The sequence below is a fragment of the Hippocampus zosterae genome, chromosome 14 (genome assembly GCF_025434085.1).
Source record: "Hippocampus zosterae strain Florida chromosome 14, ASM2543408v3, whole genome shotgun sequence".
Classification (NCBI taxonomy): domain Eukaryota; kingdom Metazoa; phylum Chordata; class Actinopteri; order Syngnathiformes; family Syngnathidae; genus Hippocampus; species Hippocampus zosterae.
In genome coordinates, this window is record NC_067464.1 from 8,821,931 (window position 1) to 8,843,969 (window position 22,039).

The 22,039-nt window shown below is 42.1% G+C and overlaps 2 protein-coding genes across 9 annotated transcripts in view; one reads left to right on the plus strand and one right to left on the minus strand.

The window, feature by feature from the left end:
• LOC127614637 (serine protease HTRA2, mitochondrial-like) overlaps positions 1 to 22,039 on the minus strand; it is a 221,440-nt gene that overhangs the window by 85,223 nt on the left and 114,178 nt on the right. The window lies entirely within an intron of this gene.
• The window catches only part of ryr3 (ryanodine receptor 3), an 83,707-nt gene that overhangs the window by 10,273 nt on the left and 51,395 nt on the right, over positions 1 to 22,039 (plus strand). For 5 of the 8 annotated variants that reach the window (XM_052085936.1, XM_052085939.1, XM_052085938.1 and 2 more), the window contains 22 exons: positions 1,958 to 2,077; positions 4,296 to 4,400; positions 4,928 to 4,948; positions 7,591 to 7,605; positions 7,964 to 8,038; positions 8,532 to 8,610; positions 9,076 to 9,188; positions 10,364 to 10,463; positions 10,946 to 11,039; positions 12,312 to 12,386; positions 12,703 to 12,859; positions 13,785 to 13,949; positions 14,228 to 14,349; positions 14,952 to 15,132; positions 16,332 to 16,467; positions 17,117 to 17,212; positions 17,340 to 17,458; positions 17,567 to 17,700; positions 17,918 to 18,159; positions 18,272 to 18,464; positions 20,933 to 21,149; positions 21,225 to 21,329. In XM_052085936.1, coding sequence (XP_051941896.1) covers positions 1,958 to 2,077; positions 4,296 to 4,400; positions 4,928 to 4,948; positions 7,591 to 7,605; positions 7,964 to 8,038; positions 8,532 to 8,610; positions 9,076 to 9,188; positions 10,364 to 10,463; positions 10,946 to 11,039; positions 12,312 to 12,386; positions 12,703 to 12,859; positions 13,785 to 13,949; positions 14,228 to 14,349; positions 14,952 to 15,132; positions 16,332 to 16,467; positions 17,117 to 17,212; positions 17,340 to 17,458; positions 17,567 to 17,700; positions 17,918 to 18,159; positions 18,272 to 18,464; positions 20,933 to 21,149; positions 21,225 to 21,329 — 2,664 coding nt within the window. The remainder of the gene's footprint in view (positions 1 to 1,957; positions 2,078 to 4,295; positions 4,401 to 4,927; positions 4,949 to 7,590; positions 7,606 to 7,963; positions 8,039 to 8,531; positions 8,611 to 9,075; positions 9,189 to 10,363; positions 10,464 to 10,945; positions 11,040 to 12,311; positions 12,387 to 12,702; positions 12,860 to 13,784; positions 13,950 to 14,227; positions 14,350 to 14,951; positions 15,133 to 16,331; positions 16,468 to 17,116; positions 17,213 to 17,339; positions 17,459 to 17,566; positions 17,701 to 17,917; positions 18,160 to 18,271; positions 18,465 to 20,932; positions 21,150 to 21,224; positions 21,330 to 22,039) is intronic. The other 3 variants (XM_052085941.1, XM_052085942.1, XM_052085940.1) reach the window with 2 other exon arrangements.

Sequence of the window (22,039 nt, forward strand, 5' to 3'; positions counted from 1 at the left end):
GTCTGCTATCACGAAGAGTAACTAGTATGAGTTCAGTGTTTATAGTCTTCACTCGCTATCATCAAGTTTATGCAACAATGGCCCTGCTTGCTGTTTTTTTTTTTTTTTTTTAGCAGAAGTAGCTTTTGGCAAAGGGGATAATTGAACTGATATGCAATCAAGCTGGCAGCAAGTGCTGAGCAGCAGTGGAAGAAAACTGAAGCACTGCAGTCAAGGGATGCCAATCATCTGCATGAATGTTGTAGAACATTATTACGCTATTTACATGCCAACGTAAACGTAAAAAAAAAAATGTTGAAATTCTCACAAACCATCACATGCGGTTAGAATAAGATAAGATAAGAAAACCTTTATTAGTCTCACAATGGAGAAATTCCCAATTCACAGCAGCAAAGTTATGAAAGTAAGAAGTAGAACAACAAAATAAAGGAGCTGCTGGAAAGGCAGCCACTCTCGCGGCGCCATTTTGAAGTCAAAATAACAAAAATAACACAAGACAACACAAAATATACCACAGATGTATTCATTTACGCAGGCTATTGCTTATTTTATTTTATTTTTTTATCCTTGAATGTTACAAACTCAATGAATTGCTTCAAGCTAATTTGCACCATACAAACAGTGTAAATAGCCTGAAAGAAATTGGGTGGGCTCAGCCATGGATGTGTTTGATCATCACATTTAGAAAGGAAAACCTTCCAATTAGCCAGTCGAGGGAGAGAAAAACAAATCTGTCTGCTTAATGTTAAGCTTTAACTCTTTGCGGTGTACTGGAGTGCTCAGTGTTAGATTCGCAGCATAGCATGCTACGCTTGGGGAATATGAAACGATTACGCATCCTCTTAGGAAAATGTGTTTAGGATTCAGAGCATTGCTCAATGATTCTTTGACGATGCTAATACAGTAGTCTGCTGATGTGAACCACTTCAGTAAATGTCTAAACAAACAGAAGCGACAGCAGCAGAGTAAGATGTTGTTTCGTGCTCTTTCGGCAGTCCTCATTAGGGTTTTAGATGTGTCAAATTAACCATAGCATATTGATGATCATAGTCATTTTATATATCGAATACTCTACATGTATTTACCGGTGTGTGTCTTAGATCAAAGTAAAATGTTGGGAGCAAATTGTATTTAGTCATACAATATCTCCTTCAAAGTGCATTTTGAAAGCGTTGAGCGAGCATAAACTGAATGGCTGCTGCGGTCTTAGCATTAGTTGTTATCGGTTTATCTTGGGTCAAGGGGAGCAACCAGATTTTAAAACCTTGCTCTAAAATAATGAAACAGACAAGTTAAGACAAAAACAACAATGAAAAATGATAAACACAAAATAAACTGTACATGATCATTCAAGCTGGCATTGTCATTACTAAAACCTCACAATTTTGATTCAATTTTGATATTTTGGGTTGTGAATCAATTCAATTTTGAGTCTCCAGGTTGCGATTCCCTTCCAGTTGGTATCTTAACTGCTCCACTATTGATTTAATGGCATGATAACATGAGAGTGATTTATACCAGACATAATTGTGGAACTAAAACAGTTTTGGAAAGAGTAATGGTCCAAAATTCATGCTGGCCATTGTGCTAGTCTGATATGCATCTATAGGAAAGGTTTGGTTGAGGTTATTGCTGCTAAAGCAAGCTCAACCAGTTATTAAATCCCAATATTTACATTTGCTTTTTTACCTGTGATTTGACATTTAAATGTTGTGTTCAATAAAAACACAAACATATACAGTATGCTGTAATTTTGTGGTATTACTTTTATTTATTTATTTATGATGAAGTTAGATAACTAACCACTGTATGTAGAAATCAAGGTAATGTCAAAGAATTAATATATTTTCTTACCTTTGCAACTGTGTAAACAGTAAATATACCAATTTGACGTTTTGGGGTGCCATGGGCTCTGCATGAGTGCACACCCAGATTGAAGTCTGTTTTGTCTTCACAGGATGATGAAGTGGTGCTCCAGTGTGTGGCCTGCATCCAGAAAGAGAATCGAAAATTTTGCCTGGCTGCTGAGGGGCTGGGCAACCGGCTATGTTACCTGGAGCCCACGTCTGAGGCAAAGGTAGGCACACACACTCCTCTCTACCTTGCATTTGTCTGTCCAGCAGGTCAGTCTTGTCAGTGTCTAACTTCCATCCATTTTCAACCACTTGTTCAGTTCATAGCCAAGGGGGAAAAAAGCATGCATGCAAAGGGAGAACATGCAAACTCCTTAAAGCAAGGTCCACACTCAGATTCAAACCCAGAATTTCAGTCTGTGTGGCTGATTTAGTAACATCACTGTCATTTAAGGGCTTATTCATGCTTTCTGGATCAGTGTGTCTGTATGGTGCTCATTGGTCCATGTGACATGGACATTGTCAAAGGAGTCAAATTAAATGCACTTTATTGGATTTTAATTTTTTATCATTTTTTTTCTCTGTAAAATCATCTAATCTAGTCAGATAATTCCACAAAACAGTTTAGATGAAATTGAACTGGGATGAAAGGTTGTAGTCGCCCAGGAAAGAGCTCTGCTGGAAAAACAAAACATCCATTAAGCTCATTCCTTTGTTGCGGCAAACAGTAAATGAAGCCAACTGGAGATGCACTGAAAAGTACATTACAGTATCAACTTGCATTTACAGCAGACTCATTTTATGAGCTTTTCTTCAAGGTTCAGAGATGCCTCTGCCTCTGTGTACCTGCAGTCTGGCGATCATTTCCTTGAATTACACCCCTGGATGTTTTTGATAGACTGTTTCATAGACAGTGTTGTTACTTGGGCTAAATGCCTTCAACATTATTGCTGAGAGGCGAGTTTGTAGCCGACGTTGCAATTTCCAATTGGCCCAACTATAGCTGCTGTATATACAGTTTGTTTACTCACACCACAGCATTGATCCATCGTATAGAGTTCGGAACAGAATCGGATCCCACAAACACAGACACGACGAATAAGATTGTTAACAAAAATGTTTATTCAAGACAAAAACACAAGACCGATTAAGTACACAAATGATGCTGGTGACAAAGAACCAGAACAAAACAAAATGAACCAAAAACGGCTGCAAAAGGCAAGGATAAAGATAAATGTCAATCGCTTGCCACTCAAAGGACAAGGAAATCCAATACGCGAAACCACAAAATGAGACATATCAACAAGAACGACTGTACGTACAAGGAAAATACTTGTGTGGTGAGTAAACTACAAGGAAGAACTATATAAACGTCTAGAACATACCGGCACTTAGAATCAAGAGTCGTGAGCAAGGCTGAATAATCCGACAGCTGGTTAGATTCCTCGTGGATAGAGCATGAGCATAACAAAATCAAATCCTCCATTAATTGGAGGCATCTCGATTCACGTTTATGTGACCAAATATTTGGGTTAAAAAAGGAGTAACCCAGGGATCTTATTTTATTTTTTTATTTTTATATTAATGGAAATCGGACCTGAATAATTCACAAGAAATGTAGTACTGGCTACCATTTCAAAGATTATTTATGTATGTTAACTGAGGATGGGTAATGCTCTCTCCTCCCAATTGAGTGTTAATTAAACTTGTGCGATTGATGTTTTCCCCATATTGCACTCTGTCTTCATTGGTGCCCTGTTTAAAAACACACTCAAACACACAGAACAAACCCGTACCAGATTAGAAGCTTCACTAAAACTGTGAGCTGGTCTGATAATGAGACACCGTGCAGCAGAACGGGATGGGCTTGATATACCTTACTCGGTAACCAATTAATCGGACTGTTGATTCTGATTAACTACCTGCATGTCATTGTCTTAACAATAACACACTGTCACCGTTTAGATAAACCGGTTCAGGTTGAGCTCTGTGTCTCTTGACATCCAAAGCGATTTCCTTCCTGATCTAGCCTACAATCACAGCGTCGTCCAAAAAAAACTCTGGATATGGCGGGGCTCCAAGTTGTACTTGAAATCTGACATGCACAAGATGAACAGGATATAATAGATCCGATATACAGTATACTGTTGTTTATCCAATTATATGTCAGGTGCAGTGAAACTGCAGTAGTCAGCCATAATTTAATGACTGGGCATCACATTACAACGTCCGTGTGGATATTTTGCTTTGATGGCAAAAAAGTTCTTCAATCCAAATATGCTTGTATGAAAAAAATATCCGCTTGACGTGATGACAGCTTCTTTGTTTGAATTACTCTCTCACGTTTGGGCATTGTACAAAAAATGCATAGTCCAAAAATGAAACGATACACTAACATGTCGTAATTACGAACCCGGGTTCTGCTCTGTTCTGTTGCTGCAGTATGTCCCTCCAGACCTATGCATCTGTACCTTTGTGCTGGAACAGTCGCTGTCGGTGCGGGCCCTGCAAGAGATGCTGGCTAAAAGTGGACAGAACAATGAAGGGGTGAGCAATGCTACACACAAATACAGAAAACACAATTCTGTACTGAAACTGAAACTCAAATCATTTGCCATTGGACACTTACACTGTTTATACTGTATATGTAGCAATAACGTGCTGCGTAAATACAGTATTTGGAAATCATATTCATTTGCAGTGTCTGCAGTCAGCATAGTTTCGAGATGAATAGCCTAAGTAAAGCCACTGCAGTGATCAGTGGACCCCAGTTGCCAAGAGGTCTTGGCCTGCCTGAATATTAATGTGTATGAAGGGAATGCAGTAGTCCAATTTAGCCCTAGTTTTCTTTGGGAGAAACAAACTTTGCAAAAAAAAAAAAAATTACCGAGCTACTTCGAGGATAATGAGACAAGTTGCCGCTGGGTCGCACATTTAATCAAGGCAAGATGAATTTATTGTCTTGTGTTTCTAATTCCTCTTAATATTACTGCGTGCTACCTGTCTCTCTGATGTCTATTCTTCCATCATGGTGTTTTATTTTCTGTGCTCAATCTCCATCTGCCACATGGTAGACACGCGGCCCGGATCGATGGGTATGTTCACCTCTCATACCATTTCACTTCTCGTCTCTCCTGCATGACGCAGTGAAATGACGCACAGACACGTCACGCTGCAATATTTGTCTTCATCATAGGAGCTGTGGTTGATGTGGATTACTGGTAAATAGAATTTGGTTCTCTCTGGATATAATACATCAACTGACAGAGATAAATAGAGTTTAGCTCCCTTTCACAAATGTTAACATCAGGATATCTTTTGTGTCTTGGGGACATTCTGTTGGTTTTCATAGCCGTATCATTTGGTTCATGATATTCTTAGCAAGATAAGCTTATGCTTGTCACTGTCTTCTTTCAGAAATTGTGACTCGATGAAATGATGCAAACAACCCTGAGAAGAAGCTATCTGGAATAGAGAGCACACATTTCCACCAGTAATGTCAAGCAAAGGGAAAAAAAAGCTAGTCTTCTCATCTTTTTAGCCAGTTCACCCCTTAATGCCACATGGCTAATGATGTTGAGAATTCCAATAAATCCTCGACTGTTAGCGGATCATATTCATTGCCTTGACGTCCAAGATAAATGGATGTATCAGGGCTTCAGCTTTGCGGCTGTAACGGGGTGCCTGTGAGCAGATGAGACCATTGGTTCCGCCACTCTCAGGGTGTGCTGGCAGGGAATTATGGGCAGCAGCAAGAGGAAAAGACGGCTCAAAATATTAAACACGGAGGTAACGCTCAATTAGACTTCCTTTACCAGGAGTTCAAAGTTACTCCTCCTCACACGAGGGCAATCAGCGCAGAAGACCTCAGCCAAGACATATTTCATTTGGGAAATGAGTGTTTGAACCAGATCAGGAAGTTCTTCTGCATCTAATGAAAATAAACATACCCTAAGCTGGAAGGAGCAATGAGTTGGCTCTTGCACCTCCATGTACATCGGGGAAGACAAAAGTCACAAGGCACAGCAGCCCGATGATTAAAATACAGTACAGGGGGTCATCTTTATGACTGACGTACAGTACATGTTTCGAGATTACAAATGGCGTCCAATAAATTATGACATCACACATTACCGATATAAGAAAAAACGAGGGATCCCTTATAGGGCTACGGATTGTTTGAAAGAAATGGGAGTGTCACAGGTGGTCTTATTGCCTTGAGACATTTCTACCAGTGGAAAGGGCCACAGTCGCCGTGGATTCTGGTTCAGGTTGAGACCTTTAAACAGAGTTAGGAGATATCATTGATTCTTTTAATGTAAATGTAGTCACAGGATATGATGCTATAGTGCCTCGGCAAATATAGAGCTTGGAACAGATGGCCTTATCAATAGATGCCGGCTGAAGCAAATTGCTAGTTGGCTCTGATTTAGCCAGACGACACAGGGGACACATCATGAACGACAAAGATAACACCCCAAGCGCATACCATCCCCACAGAGCTTGATATCCATCAGTAGGCTGAGATCGGTCCATCAAAGAGACAGCACTACCCTGCAGACATTTAATGTGCACCGTCTTTGCTCTTTTTTGTGGGTCCTTCCAGAGCACAACAGATGGCTAATAATGCAAACAGCTGTACCCTGGTTGTCTGTCTGGGGTTGTCTGTCAGACATCTAGCTGTTAGATTAAATATGTCACTTACACAATGGTCAAAAGCTGGATGACATTCTACACCATCCACTGCCTCTTATATCCATTTCAATGCATGCTTTACCTTTATGGGTCAGTTAGCTATGGCTGATGCATTTTCTCATTTTAGTAATTGCGCCACCAGCTTCTTAAGTGTTTTTGAGCCTCGATCATTCGCACTGTGCTCCCTTTATATAGATAACTGCCTCACAGTGCTATAAGGCCGGGGGACTTGAGTTTATTGGTCGTGGTGATTGCAGCTAGCTGTGTCTCACTACGTTAAACTCAGTATACCTCAAACAGCTGCACACAAATCTGGAAGCCAGTGCTGCAGTCAACATCAAATCGCTGGCTTGCTGTTGTCTCGTAACCAGTGGAGGTGCACAGTTATATACCGTAGAGAGAACAGAATAAGTAAGAATAAGACGAATGAGTGAATGCTTCCAATGATCAATTGTATAATTTATATTCACTACATGGACAAAAGTCATGGGAGACGCCTTTAAAGCAGTTAAGTGATCTATTAGCAGTAGATTTGGTCCTAATGGTTACCCTATGTCATACACAGACACACGATTGTGGATTGAAGGCCGTCTCCAAGTGCCTACTTCGCAGTGGCCAGCTTTACATCATCCACAAGATCGAAATCGGCTTGCAGTTCCTAATAAACACACTTTGCCCATTCCAATCTTTTCCACAGACTTCAGGGAGTCCATTATTCTTTCGCCATGTCAACCATGGGTCATTGGCCCGGAAGCAAATTGGCTCTGTTCGGTCCCACAACGGCACAAACGGCCATTTCTAACGGCACGTCAAAGAAAATACCAAAAGAAAGAAAATTCTACCCCCACGCACAGTTAGATTGCACCTTGCACAAGACTTGCACTTGGCACCAAGTTTGGGCCCTTTTAGTATCACAGACAATTTTTCCTTCTAAAAGGTACATTTTCTTACAGCCATTAAGTATGTTGGTTATTTGTACCAACCACGGTGACAAGAAAGTCTTAGAATAATGAAACTCTTGTCTTACCTTAATGCTTCCTAGAGGCTGATAAGAAAGGTGAGTAATCAAGGGGTATCCTGCTGAACAAAATCAGCATCAAAATTTCTCCTTCAGCGATATCATTCGTTCCCTTCCTGCATCTGAAACTCCATAATCGATGGATCCGTTCCCTGCTAATATTCACACGACTGACCGTAGTTTAGCATTTTTCCCACATCCCTCTGGATGGATTGTTGGAAAGATGACAAAGTATCCTTGCACATATTTCAGGGGGAGACGATCCCTTTTCGAAAATATGTGTTCCCAGCATGAGGCCGTCTTTATCTGCGAGGATTTCCTCGCTGAGGTCATATATGGCAGTTTTAGATGACATGTCATTTCCATCATGATGGATACATGTGAATTATGTCTTCAGGCAGCGCAGAGTGGTGGCCACAAGACTCTACTGTATGGACACGCCATCCTCCTACGGCACTCGTTCAGTTCCATGGTAAGAAATTGCAAGCCATGAATCTGGATTGCAGCAGGAGCAGAATATGGTATATGACAAGACGATGGCCTATTTTGTTTCATATTAACCCTTTCAGGGACAACGGTTACTACAGTGGACAGCCTATCATGGTAATATCACATGACAGGGTATCATTATTGGTGCACGAAAGGGTTAAAAATGGTTCGGCACCATGATATGCATTTACAATACATACTAGGAAAACGACAGGACACAACGGTGTGATGTAAAATGCATTTCCAATTTGCGGCAATATACAAAATTACACTCGCAGAAAGGTTCGATTCATTTGGGTTTGGGTGGTTTCGGATCACCTTGTGGTAAACCTGGCTCGCTTGGCATTCGTTGCATTCATTGCAACATAATTGGCACATTTGGTCATGGAAGATTTCAGCATCTGCCAGTGGCACAGGGTTATTTAATGTGTGTGTCTATAAGTGTGTTTCTGTGTGTGTGGGTGTGTTTCTCACAGTACCTGGCTTGTTTGAAGACATCAAGGTCACAGACCGATAAGCTATCATTTGATGTCGGCCTACAGGAGGATTCAACAGGTAAAAGCAGAAAAAGACAAGCTTCATTATTTTGTTTTAATCCTCGGCAGATTCTCTCTCTGTCGTTCTCCCTCGGCGCCTCCTCTCCCTCTTGATCTATCTCTTTGTTATTCCTGAGCAAATTTCACTGTGTGCCTTTTTATCATCACTGTTAACGTTCCTTATAAAGCGCTGTGGACAGAAAATGTATTTCTGTCCACTTTAGTCAGGGCTGATTTGATGTCTCCAACACATTTTATAGTCTTGTGCTATCCATTTTCCTAGTCCAACTTCTTATTTACATAGTAACACCCCCCCCCCCTCCAGTATTTGCAGTTGATGAGCTGTCACCTCATTGTTGAAGCATGTCCTAATGGTGCCATTTCTCCATCGTACCATCACCTGAAATCTACAGCATTTGAGTGCCAACCGTGGGGTGTTTCACTTTACATACTATTGTATAAGTAAATGTGTACATCGTTGTAGGTGAGGCTTGTTGGTGGACAATCCACCCTGCCTCTAAGCAGAGATCAGAAGGAGAGAAGGTGCGCATAGGTGATGACCTCATCCTTGTCAGCGTGTCCTCTGAGCGATATCTTGTAAGTAGCTCTTGCTTGTCATGTTCATGTCACAAACGTTTTCTTAATGGTCGCAAGTACCCTCAGCACTTGCTGCGATAAGGCTTCCTCGAATGGATGAAAGTCCATATTCCTTCACTGCAAAATGATCGTGTAGTTGCCATTCAAGTGCTGTTCGGTGCTTTTGAAAAAGAGGTTGAGGCCTATGCTTTCATCACCTTTTTCTAAACCTTGTCACTCCCTCCAGCAAGGGTTCTTCCATATCATAGCACATCACCTCCCCTGATCTTTGCATGATATAGCTGCACACTTGAAACCATTACAGCACAGTCTGTGTGATCCATGGCGATGGCGACAGCATCGGCAAGCAGCAAAGGGCTTGGCCTTGAATGATGTGAGCCTGCCTTGTAGTCGCTAATGTCAGTCTGGCAATTTGCGTTCGCTGTCACCCACGCTTTGTGGTTTGTGGGGACACGTAGCACTGAAGGGCTGCACATTACTCTGGGGAGAAAGTTCAAGACACAGCTGCCACTCAATTTGCTGGAGTATGAAACACACGCTACGGACAAAACATTAGGTACATCTACAAGATCTAATTCAATACAAGAGATAAAGCCCTATATGACGCCATTGCAAGAAAAATCATGTTTCTTTTTTTAAAAAACTTTTTAATTGTTTATTATTATTATTATTATTTTGGTTATTTCATTTCATAACATGAACTGATAATATAAATATTGCGACCACAGTACCTACACTCACATGATGCATCGCAACTCTAAACGGCTGTAAGCTGCAACTTCACTGATAACCACGGTGAAATTACCGTCTCCCTCAACACTGAACAAGATTGTATTTTTAAAGGCTTTTTCTTTTGTTACTTTGTTTTTTTTACATGTATTTACCAGATGTTACACATACACAGTGCATTTGCCAATAAATCTTATCCAATCCAAATTCCAATCCAGATGTTGCAGGTACACTGAAATTAGAAGGAAACATAAGAATATATAGCTTGCATTTGGGATTGCTCCAGTCCGATAGCAGAATACTTGTGGTGTAAATATAATGCACATGAGCAGTGAGCATGCTGTATTATGTAAATATTACTGAATCTTGAAACCGCTCGTATGCTGTTAGTGTTTGGTTGCACATAATGAGCTTAAACACAGTTTGCAATCTTGTGTGTCCGACAGCATTTATCAATCTCCAATGGCAACATCCAGGTGGACGCATCCTTCATGCAGACGTTGTGGAACGTCCATCCCATCTGCTCTGGCAGCAACATAGAGGAAGGTAGACAGCTGAGCCAACACCCCTTCCTTCACGCTGTCTAATTTTCTTCGCCATTTTCAAGATGGATTTTCGTTGCTTTGGTTTTCACTCGTCTGGGTGTGAATAATTTATGAACACGACAAAAAACAAAAGAAGCGCAGTGTGAAAATATATGTTAAAAAATATTCAAGAGAGCAATTGTGCCAAATAGGCTCTCTCTTACCTTAATAATTGCAAAAGTAATAATATCAAAATCAAACGAGCAAGTGGGAAGCCTTTATTAAATCAAATTAATTCTTATGAATGAGCGATGCGCCTGAACTTTATCGCGGTTTTCCTTGTTGATTCTTACCTTTTTGCTTCGTGTGTGCAATGACTTTCTTTTCACCTCGCCTTTTGCAATCTCAATGGTTCTTTCTCTTGTCATTGAATTCTCACACTGTTGCAGTAATAAAACATGACAATAAAGGTCCAGTCTCTGTTCTTGCGTTTCTCTCCTCTAGGCTACGTGTTGGGTGGCCATGTGATGCGGCTGTTTCATGGGCATGACGAGGTGGTGACCATCCCGGGGTCAGACAAAAGTGAAGAGCAGCAGAGGTACAAAAAAAAAAAAAAAGATTTATTGCTTTTGGCCTGATGTAATTTCCAGGTCGTGCACAGGTTATGGCCAATAATTCAATCGGTACGATCACATCGGGCAAATTCAAATACACATTTTGCGATACATTTTGTGTTAGGCACTGCGCGGAGAACCAAACAACGCACACGCTGACGTGCAAATAGAGATTTGGAGTGAAAGAGGTACATGCTCAAAAAGTGCTGCGGCACTTAACTCATTCACTCCCAAAGGCGTTTTTAAACGTCCTTTCAGACTTGGTCCAGAATTGGATGGTACTGAATGAGTTAAATTGGGGGTCATGGGGGGGGGGTGTACACTGCCCTGCTCAAGTGCACCTTGACAGTATCCAGCAAGTAAACTAGCCTCTTTGCAACAAGTATTTTGCTACTTGAACATTTCTCTCCACCGTAGTACTCATCCAAAGCCCTCCCGGGACTTGCTGAGTCTTCAAAACATTTCGGGATGGGAAATATAGCACACCGAGTTGGAAGTGGGTCAAAGCTACAGTCTTGGTCCAGGACTCACCTCAACTCCATCAAATAAAATGGACAGATAGGGGCCTTAGAAGTCGTTTTTCGTTTTTTCGGTGATAATTTCCACGGGGTCTCAAATCCTTTTTCAACCAATGTCAGTTACCTCCGGCTTCACAACAGTGAAGGACGAATGGTCAAAAATGATCAGAGACGCACAATCAACATCTTGTTGAAAGACTTTTCAGTCCAATCCAATGGGCTAGGTCCTCTACAACCAACACGCTGTGTTATAGTGCTTGTGCGTCTTCCTCCGAAGCACACGTTCACCCAGACATGCACGCACAAAGTCTATTTTTAGAGCAGAGCGCAGCAATTGTGGGAGGCCGGATTGAGTAGTGATTTCCATTTTTGGCTTCGCCTCCTTTTGTGCCCTTGAAATGGCACAAAAGAAGCACGTCTCGTACGTTTCTCTCTGAGATGTCACTTGGAGCGATGAGCCAAGTCTTGCAAGTGCTATTCACTGATAGAGGATGTTGCTGCAGCTTATCGGGGGACACATGCGCCTGTCTTTGAATGCACCGGTCGCAGAGTCAATACATGCTAGGCTTTATTGTTCGCGGGCTTGTGTCAGACATCCTCCTTTGATTAACCGTGCGAGAGATGAAAACAAATGGATGCTTTTGTCACACGTAGGATGGATGACCTTGACTGTATCGTGGTGTCTGGATATTTCAAGCACCCACAGTTTCCACCTCATGCTTCTCTTTCTGTTGATAGGATAGTCAACTATGAAATAGGTAAAGCCGGTGCCAAGGCCAGGTCATTATGGAGGCTGGAGCCACTCCGGATCAGGTGGGTTGTGAATCGTTTACCTAATCTCTGTTCATTTTAAAAAATATATGCATTTTTTGGTCAACCTGCTTTTTCCTCAATGCTTTCTTGCACTTTCATTCCTCTGTCTATGCTGAAACAGTTTATTTATTTATTTATTTTTGCCAGCCATTTGCCAATTATTCTACCTCATCACACGGCACACTTGATAATTAATGGCCGGCAGTAATACTCAGATCAGCTATAATTAGTGGATATTACACTGTCAGGGTTTGTAAAATAGTAATTATACACGTTCTTGTGACACCTTTACGTGTGTGCACATGTTGCAATTTAGCTGGAGCGGGAGCCATATCCGATGGGGTCAGCCGTTCCGGTTACGACACCTGACAACGGGACACTACCTGGCCCTGACTGAGGACCGGGGCTTGGTGCTGCAGGACCGCGAGAGGTCCGACACAATCTCAACTGCTTTCTGCTTCAGAGCTTCTAAGGCAAGGCCACACAACCATGCATGCTTTTGCTCTACAAGTTGGCCCATGTCACAAAGGATCACCGGCGCACATTAAAAACTCCTTCGATGCCTTCAAATTGGGAGAGCTGCTGCCAGCCAATTTGGACCATTTTCACGAATATTTGAAGGCCAACAGAAAATTGAGTTCTCCGGCTATATAAAAGCATGGAAGCGACCAAAAGAAAGCTTCTTCCATCACGGAAAAGAAAGTACTCCTTCTACACGAGGGGTCCTCAAACTACGGCACATTTGTTCCGGCCCTCTAACCCTCCTGTTGTCCTCGGGTCAAAATGACCCGTCACTGTGTTAAAAACGCCCCCAAAACCACCTAAATGATACAATTTTATCTTGAAATTTTCTGACTTTTCCCAGATTGTCCCCAACTGCAGAAAAATTGAAATGTTTTTATTCACATTTCCATGGAAGCTGTATAAAAAAAAGTACAAAGGTGGTCTTCGGGGCACAATGACCCATGATGCAAATAGGGTTGAAATCAAGGTCACAAAGTTATTTACACACTATAGAACGTTTCAGTGTTTTAGTTGTGTCTCAGATCAATTAGTAGAACACGTGAACAAGACGGTAGCAGACATAAACAAGACAAGGTAGGTGGCGTTATGTGACCCTCACAGGAAAAAGTTAGGGGACCCCGGTTCTACACCTTTTACCGTTGTTTAGTAAACAGCAGTTGAATATAGGTAAGTTTCCTGAATATACTCGTTTCCAAGAAAAAAAGCGCTTTTTGCCAAAGGATGCATTTCAAGCACAACTTTCACTTCGAGTCTATTTATTTGCATTTATCACTGTATTCTGCAAGTGGGCATAATGTTGACTGGTGTAGAAACATTTATCGGGTTAGACACTGACAACTTTGACTTTTTGTTTCTGTCTCCTCCCCTGTCCAGGAGAAGCTTGACCAGAGCCCCAAGCGGGACATTGAAGGGATGGGCGTGGCGGAGATTAAATATGGAGACTCGCTCAGCTTCATAATGCATGTGGCCACAGGGTTGTGGCTCTCCTACCAGGCACCTGATGTCAAATCTGCACGTTTGGGTCCTCTCAAGAGACGAGTGAGTGTCGTAACTAAAGCACACACCATCAACTTAGAATGTAAAGCAGAGACGGAAGCAAACAGTTAAGTTGATTCAACTTGTATCGCCGCCTTCACTAAATGTAAAACTTCCCATTATTCAGGGTACATGGAGGCGTGAAAGACAAACGATTGTAATTGATGATAACAAACACCTTCATTGAAACAAAGCAGGACATCCTCCTGACATCCTGACACCCAATGTAGCTTTTCCTCATCATGACAAAATCTCCCTTTTATTTCTCTACCCTTCTGAAGGCCTGTCTACATTCCGAAGGTCACATGGACGACGGCTTGACTCTGCAGCGCTGTCAACACGAGGAATCTCGAGCAGCGCGCATCATCCGCAATACCACGCTCCTCTTTAACAGATTCATCAGGTACGCAAAGGTGCTTCTGCTCCATATTGTGCGGAGCAAACACGCGCCGTTTTTTTTTTTCCAGATGATGTTGTAAGTTATCCTGGTGATGAAAAGTACAAACTCATCCCACGAATGCTTGCTCAGTGCCGTGAGTCATGATGTAACGTTGCTCCAGATTGTAAAAATATTGGAATTGAGCGGAGACAGCGGTCCATTCATGCTTTTCCAAATCATAAATGTGGCCCGCATATTGTCCAAGATGAACGAGGAAGCGGTGGAATGTGTAAGCGGAAGCGCTTAGGACCTTTATTTGTCATCAAGCCGCCCATCTTGTGTCCCTTGTGTGGAATTGGAAGCACTCATGGTGGGAAGATATGAGTGTGTGTCAGCCTCCCTTGAGGCGGTGACACACACATCCCCTCACACTCCTCCCATGCCCACGACAGGAGCTATTTTTAGCCAACCAGTGGGAAATCAGCATTTCAGCATAGATTCCCCTGTGGGCTAAAACATCATGCTTTTGTGATCCCAGCCTATCGTCATTTCGAGAGCATATTCATCAATGGTAGTATTTTGTCGACACGCGAGCAATATTTTGCACGTCTGTTTCCCCTCGTCAGGGATCTGGATTGTCTGGGTTTGAAGAACAAGGCACTTATGACTCTGCCCATTGAGGAGGTACTCCAAACCCTCAACGACCTCATCACCTACTTCCAGCTTCCTGATGCTGAGCTGGAGCACGAAGAGAGGCAGATCAAGCTTCGCTCCCTCAAAAACAGGCAGAATCTTTTCAAACAGGAAGTAAGTTTAAGCACACCAGAACATTTTTGAGTAAATACCTCTCAATTAATTAGTTAGCAATCAGGAATTGAGGCCCTTGGTTTTGTATGAGTTGGTGTCCCGATACTTTTGTCCTTGTAGTGTCTTCATAAATCCAGTTTCTTTTGGGCTTGTCCTGATTAGAGTTGCGGGTGAGTTGGAGCCTGTACCGGCTACGGTTTACCAGGAAGTGATCGCGAGCCATCAGGACAACACCCAAATTGTTTTCATCGGTTAGCAAATGTTAGCTTCACGCTAAGTGGAGAGGAAAATAAAAAGTATCCAGACTCGTTTTAATTCTGATAATAATCACATCACATCATTAAAAATGTATTTGGATACAACGTGAAAATTGGCCGTATTTCATCATCTTCTATCGAGTTTAACTCTCGAGGTACTGTTGGGGTAATCTGTGATCCACCCTTTTACTTTTCACTCACAAGGTCAATTTGTCACTCAAGACAGCTGACTCTTGATTTTTCCTGCCGTTATAAATCATCAGCAATTTCCATTTGGTGCGTTTATCATAGCTGATCACTGGAGATACTTGCGTGCGGCATAAATCACCATGACACCAGCACCGAAGGGGACAAGAGACACGCCAATGGAGGGGGGGGGGGGGATGTCATGTGCTTTTAGAGAGAACCCTACATACACACTGTATACTTTGATTGATTGATTAGGGATTACCAAATGTATCTTGATGTGTTGGTCTCATATGCAAACACATAGTGACTCCCTCTAGACCACAGAACCACCCCCCTCACATTTCTGTTTAGTAGCTCACTCTGACATTGTAATGAAGGCCCTTGTCCCTCACTATACCCCACAGTTCTGATCTTCTGGATTCAAATTTAAGCTCTGGCCTATCTCTGTGGAGATTGCATATTCTCGCCCCGCTTGGATGGTTTTTCTCTGTGTACTGCCGTTTCTTTCCACATTTGAAATACTTGCATGTTAGCTTCACTGAAGACTCCATATTGCCCATGAAAATGGACGTGAACGGTTATTTGTGTATATGTGCCCTGTGATTGTCTGGCGATCAGAAGTCAAATGGCTGCCAGCTTCCCGCACCCTTCAGGGCAACGGGGGCACCACAGATTCCAGGCCGTGGGGTACATCAAAGGAATTGTCCCAAGTGTGCCATTTTTGACAAGCTAATGGTTGACTTCATTTTGTAGGGCATGCTGACACTCGTGTCCAACTGCATAGACCGTCTGAATGTTTACAACAGTGTGGCCCATTTTGGGGAGTGTGCTGGCCCAGAGGCCGGAGCAGCCTGGAAAGACATCCTCAACCTTCTTTATGAGCTGTTGGGTAAGCTATGATAATACAATGCACACATGCGATTCCTTGCCGTGATGAATGGCTTTGTCCAACTAGAGCTACGCCGACATGCTATTTAACCCCCCCATCTTACTGACTCTGCACACTTGATTTCCAAGGTCGTGACGGTTCAGAATGTTCAACTTGCACACTCATAAATGTTCTGCTCACCTGTGACAGCTCATAAATTCAGTGACGTGACGTCGAAAGATGACTGCATTTCATTTTCATCTTATACACAAACACTCTCTGGTTAATTAACGACCAGAAAGCGATGCGAAAAAGGGAATGATTCATTTGTGATCTATTTTAGATTTTTTTTTGTTCAACGGGAGTTTGTGGACAACCTAAATCCTAAATATCCTATCATCCTGAAGCTACTCCCCACCCTTAGCTAGTGGCCTTCAGATGCTTATGTACACTTATTTCACTTGCAGGGTTACAGTATATTAGTATTTCAGCCATGTCTCATCCTCCTTCCATCCACTCCCCCTTCCCCTCACATGCTACTGTGCAGTGTTAAGTGGATTTAGAATTGCCTCTTTATTTTTTTTCCCCTCTCTGTGTTTGCCTTTATTTGTCTGCCTTCCACGACTCCCCTTTTTGTAACAAGCATGCATTCTTTCCTTATACCATGCAGCAGCGTTAATCAGAGGAAACAGGAACAACTGCACTCAGTTTTCCAACAACTTGGATTGGCTCATTAGTAAGCTGGAGAGACTGGAGTCTTCTTCAGGTAAGCTCACTGTCATTCTTGTTCATACCGCACATCTTCGTCAGCTGCATTATGAAATATCCCTGATCAAAGATACCGGTTGATGCTTTGAGACCCGTGTTGTCGACTAATTGAAGACTACTCACAGGCATTCTCGAAGTTCTGCACTGTATTCTAATTGAAAGCCCAGAGGCTCTCAACATGATCCAGAGAGGACACATCAAGTCCATCATATCGCTGCTATACAAACATGGACGTAACCACAAGGTCAGTAGCACATACATCAAATACCGGATGACATCGGTAGAGCGACTGCACTATTATGTATGATGATGTATGATGATGAGTATGTATGATCCTCTCGTCTGCCTCTAGATCCTCGATGTGCTTTGCTCATTGTGTGTGTGTAATGGCGTCGTCGTGCGAACCAATCAAAACCTCATTTGTGATCACTTGCTGCCCAAGAGAGACCTGCTGCTACAAACTCAGCTGGTCAATGATGTCCAAAGGTGAGAAAGCCAGTACTTCTTGACTAGATGACCAAGTTGTCAGCTTTAGATATGCCAATGTATCGACCAGATTTTTACGGCCCATGCACCATGGGATGCAACGGTCCAATTTAAATATATTGTCCTTACGGCACACATAGAATTAGATCTGAGGAGGGGACAAATATATTGGAACAAAATTACTTAAAGTGACTGCATGTTTTTCTTCCCTTGGCAGTATGAGACCGAATATCTTCCTTGGGGTGAGCGAGGGCTCAGCTCAGTATAAGAAGTGGTACTACGAGCTGATGATTGACCAGGTGGACCACTTTGTGACCAGTGAACCCTCTCACCTGCGAGTGGGCTGGGCCAACACCAAGGGCTACGCACCTTACCCTGGAGGGGGTGAGGGCTGGGGGGCAAATGGCGTGGGAGATGACCTCTACTCCTATGGTTTTGATGGACTGCACCTCTGGTCAGGTCAGAAACTCCTCGTGTGTTTTTTTTTGAGTCCCTTGATGCATGCAAGATGAGTTGCGTCTAGACAGAACTAAAACCCAACAACATCAGCGTGCATTTATATGTTTCCTAGGACGCATCCCCCGGGCGGTTGCATCCCTCCACCAGCACATTCTGACTTCAGAGGATGTGGTGAGCTGTTGCCTCGACCTCGGCGCTCCGAGCATCTCTTTCCGCATCAACGGACAGCCCGTTCAGGGCATGTTTGAGAACTTTAACACAGACGGACTCTTCTTTCCCGTGGTCAGCTTCTCTGCGGGTGTCAAGTAAGTTTTGAATTACACAAGTTGTTTTTTTTAAATATTAGAATTTGAGACGCAAGTGCATTTTTCTAGATATTCTTTCTGTGATTCCAAATCTGCCCTTGTTCTTTTCTCTAGCGCATCAGGTTTTCAGAACAATAACATCATATGCAATACTGTATAGTAAAATATTTAGTCACCTTTATGAATTAAGGGGTCGAGTCAGCAACAAGTGGATCCCCCCTGCCCCTCACGCATTGGTAAAATCACTCAAGCTTTTATAGGTCAAACTTAAAAAGAGAAAATATGTCAAAAACCTGATGTAAAGATATTTTTAAAATTGGCATGAAAAATACATCTTTGAGTAAGATTTGCTGTTGTTTGTGTCAGGCAAATACACTCATCACACTTGCGCATGATGAGCAGACACAAGCACAATGAGATGATTCAGACAGACACACATTCCACTCCCACAAAACCTTGCATATTTGAAAGCCATCTCATCCTCCCAACCCACTCCAATTGCATGCGCGCATGCATCCTGAAAGCCTTTAGATTGGAACACAGGTAAAATTGGCTGGCTGGCCTGTATTTGTCTGTTGCCGTGGCGACCGCCGATAGTGTGGTTAACTTGCATTGATGCAATTTCATGCCCAGGCAGTTTTTCATAAGGACTGGCGGATTTTTGCAATGCCGATTTAACTCTTTGAAACCCCGAAACATTTGACAGGAATTATAATTTACTGTTTGCTTTATTTAGCAAGATTGGTTTACTATTTGGCAGCATTACTCAAGGAATACCGTGGAACCATTCTTCTCCTTCTCATTCCCCGACATTGAGTGCACGTGCTTAGTCTGATGAAATCAAGTACACGATCAATCTCTGAAATGGTCACTTTGTAAAATGAAATGACTGTTAATGGATTATTTTATTATTTATCATCATAGTTGTAGGTTCCAGTGGTGTCCATTTTGGGTGGGACAAAATATTGTTTTTCTCTTGTGGTACATATCAAATGTCTATTATCCAAGTATACACACTTTATGAATGTTAAATATGATACAGCATTCTATCTTTGTACTCTCAACATGGTGTATCGAAGTAACATTTTTTACATACTCCGTAATGGCGCTGAAACATGAAAAAACATTACACATGCAACATATTGTCACGAATGTGGTGGTGGTGGTGAGTTTAACAAATTGTATTAAAACACAGAGAAAACTAAATCCACAACAAACAAAGTCCTGAAAACAAGAATCCAAAGTAACAAACAAAAACCAACGGCATCAGCAAAAAGCATCACGTGACAAAACTTCAAACAAAAATCCATGGCAGTAATACACAAACACTAACTAACAGAAGCAGGAACAGAAGCAGTGAAAGAAACAATGACCCGACCGTGAGTGGTCGGGCCGGGAGTCCTTTTACCAGAAAATCTACTAATGACATGATGATCAACAGGTGTGCTGCTGTGGGAGGGGCCTACCAAACAGATCAACTGTGATGCAATTATTATTATTTTTTTATTCTTCATTTCTGGTACAGAATCAGTGTGATAACTTTTGTTTTTGTTGTGTTATAATTCATCACTGGGCTTTATTTCTTGCTTGTAAAAGAATGGCTGGTGAGGCACTGAGTCAAATTTAAAAATGTACGAGCCAAACCTTGTAGTGTATTTTGAAATTCGCAGCCCCAAAAAAAAAAAAGTTTTACAAAAATACACCAGCATTCTTTTCACACACATTTTTCGTATGTTTTTAAATTGGAAATATACAAATTCAGCAGTTCTGTTGATGAAATCATGCATATTATTGGATTCAAAATGAAAATGAATATAAATCGCACGACAAAGAACTAAAACAAAACAATTTCATGTCATTATTTATGAACTTGTTTTTCTTACTCTTCATATGCAGATGAGTCTTTGCCTTCCTTGCTTCCCCGCTGCCAAACAGACAATTTGAACCCAGAGACTGTGAGGTCGATTCATTTGCCACATGCTCCACCAGTGGTGCTCAAATCCAAAATTGTCCTCTCATACACAGGATTATCAACTGTTATGAATCAAAGCAGAAACGAAAATTGGCTGCCCTTGTTATTCCTTTCACGCTGTGTGATTTCCAGATGCGGCATTTAATTTGGGCAGTGACGTGCTTGCAAATGAACCCGCTGACCCACTGAACAAAGGTGAAAGTCTTTGCCATTTGTGGCATTCCGGCTCTTCAATAATTGAGGGCTGACTCATTTGTGTCACCACGTTAACGTCACGACATCTACTCCAATCTTTTATATCGGGCTGCCTCAGGAGGGCTTCATAACAGCGGCGGCGGAGACGTTGTTTTTAATACTCTTGAGTTAAACTGGTCCCTCTTCAAGTTTCAGAGTCGCTGATGCAGATTTTTATGAGACCGCAAAGTGAGAAGCATCTGCTCCCTCTATTTGTATTCCATTCCATTGTAAGGAATTAACCCTTTTTTAATGTCATCAGGGTAAGGTTCCTGTTGGGTGGTCGTCATGGCGACTTTAAATTCCTGCCACCATCAAGTTATGCCCCCTGTTACGAAGCCCTGCTGCCCAAAGAGAAGCTGAGGGTGGAGCCAGTTAAAGAGTACAAGAGGGACGTGGACGGGGTCCGAGATTTGCTTGGCACCACCCTCATCTTGTCACAGGCCTCTTTCATTCCCACACCGGTGGAAACCAGCCAGGTAATGAGCGGAGTGTTGGTCTTGAACTGCAAGAATGACATGAAAAAAAATAATCCACTCCATTTGTGTCATCAGATCGTTATGCCGCCTCATTTAGAGAAAGTTCGGGACAAGCTGGCGGAGAACATCCACGAATTGTGGGGCATGAATAAAATCGAACTGGGCTGGTCCTACGGCAAGGTGAGAGTATTTCCGTCAGCCATTTACGATGGCAACAAAGTCCTCATCAAGATAATAAAAAAAAACAAACAGTCCAGCCATTTTGTCATATTTTGGAGAAAACAAACATCGAAATTACACACATGTTCTTAAGTGAAAAGTGAGTAACTTTAGGATTGAATCTATCACAAAAGCCTGTACGTCATCTTGCTTTTTCTCCCATAATTTGCGTTTCACACCAAAAAGAGGGTAAGTGGAAAGACAAATTACCTTCTCCATGCACAGAGCTTTCCATACCATCTGAAGCTTCCTCACAGTTTATTTGGAGGAAACACAACATGGCGGTCTGTGTTTCAGTGTACACTCAGTCACAACTGACTGTTGTTTCACCCAAGGGCACAACAGGATCTCTCCAGTTTTGGTACAGTGACAAACCAAGAGGAACACTTTACTTTCTTTGCCTTTTCTGCAAGGTGACATTTAATTATCCACTTTATTGAAGAACATAAATGAGGATTTTAATTGAATATGCAAGCACTACAAAGCACCCTGAACATGTAAAAATATAGGAGGCTGTAGTGCTTTCTTGCGTGAAGTGAGAAGTGACGATTCAACCAACAAAATGAATTTCTTTCAGCAGTACTCCCACAGAACAACATTTGACAGTTCTATTTGTATCGGGGACTGTGAACAAACAAAAAGTAAACCATATTATTCTTAATGTTTTAGGG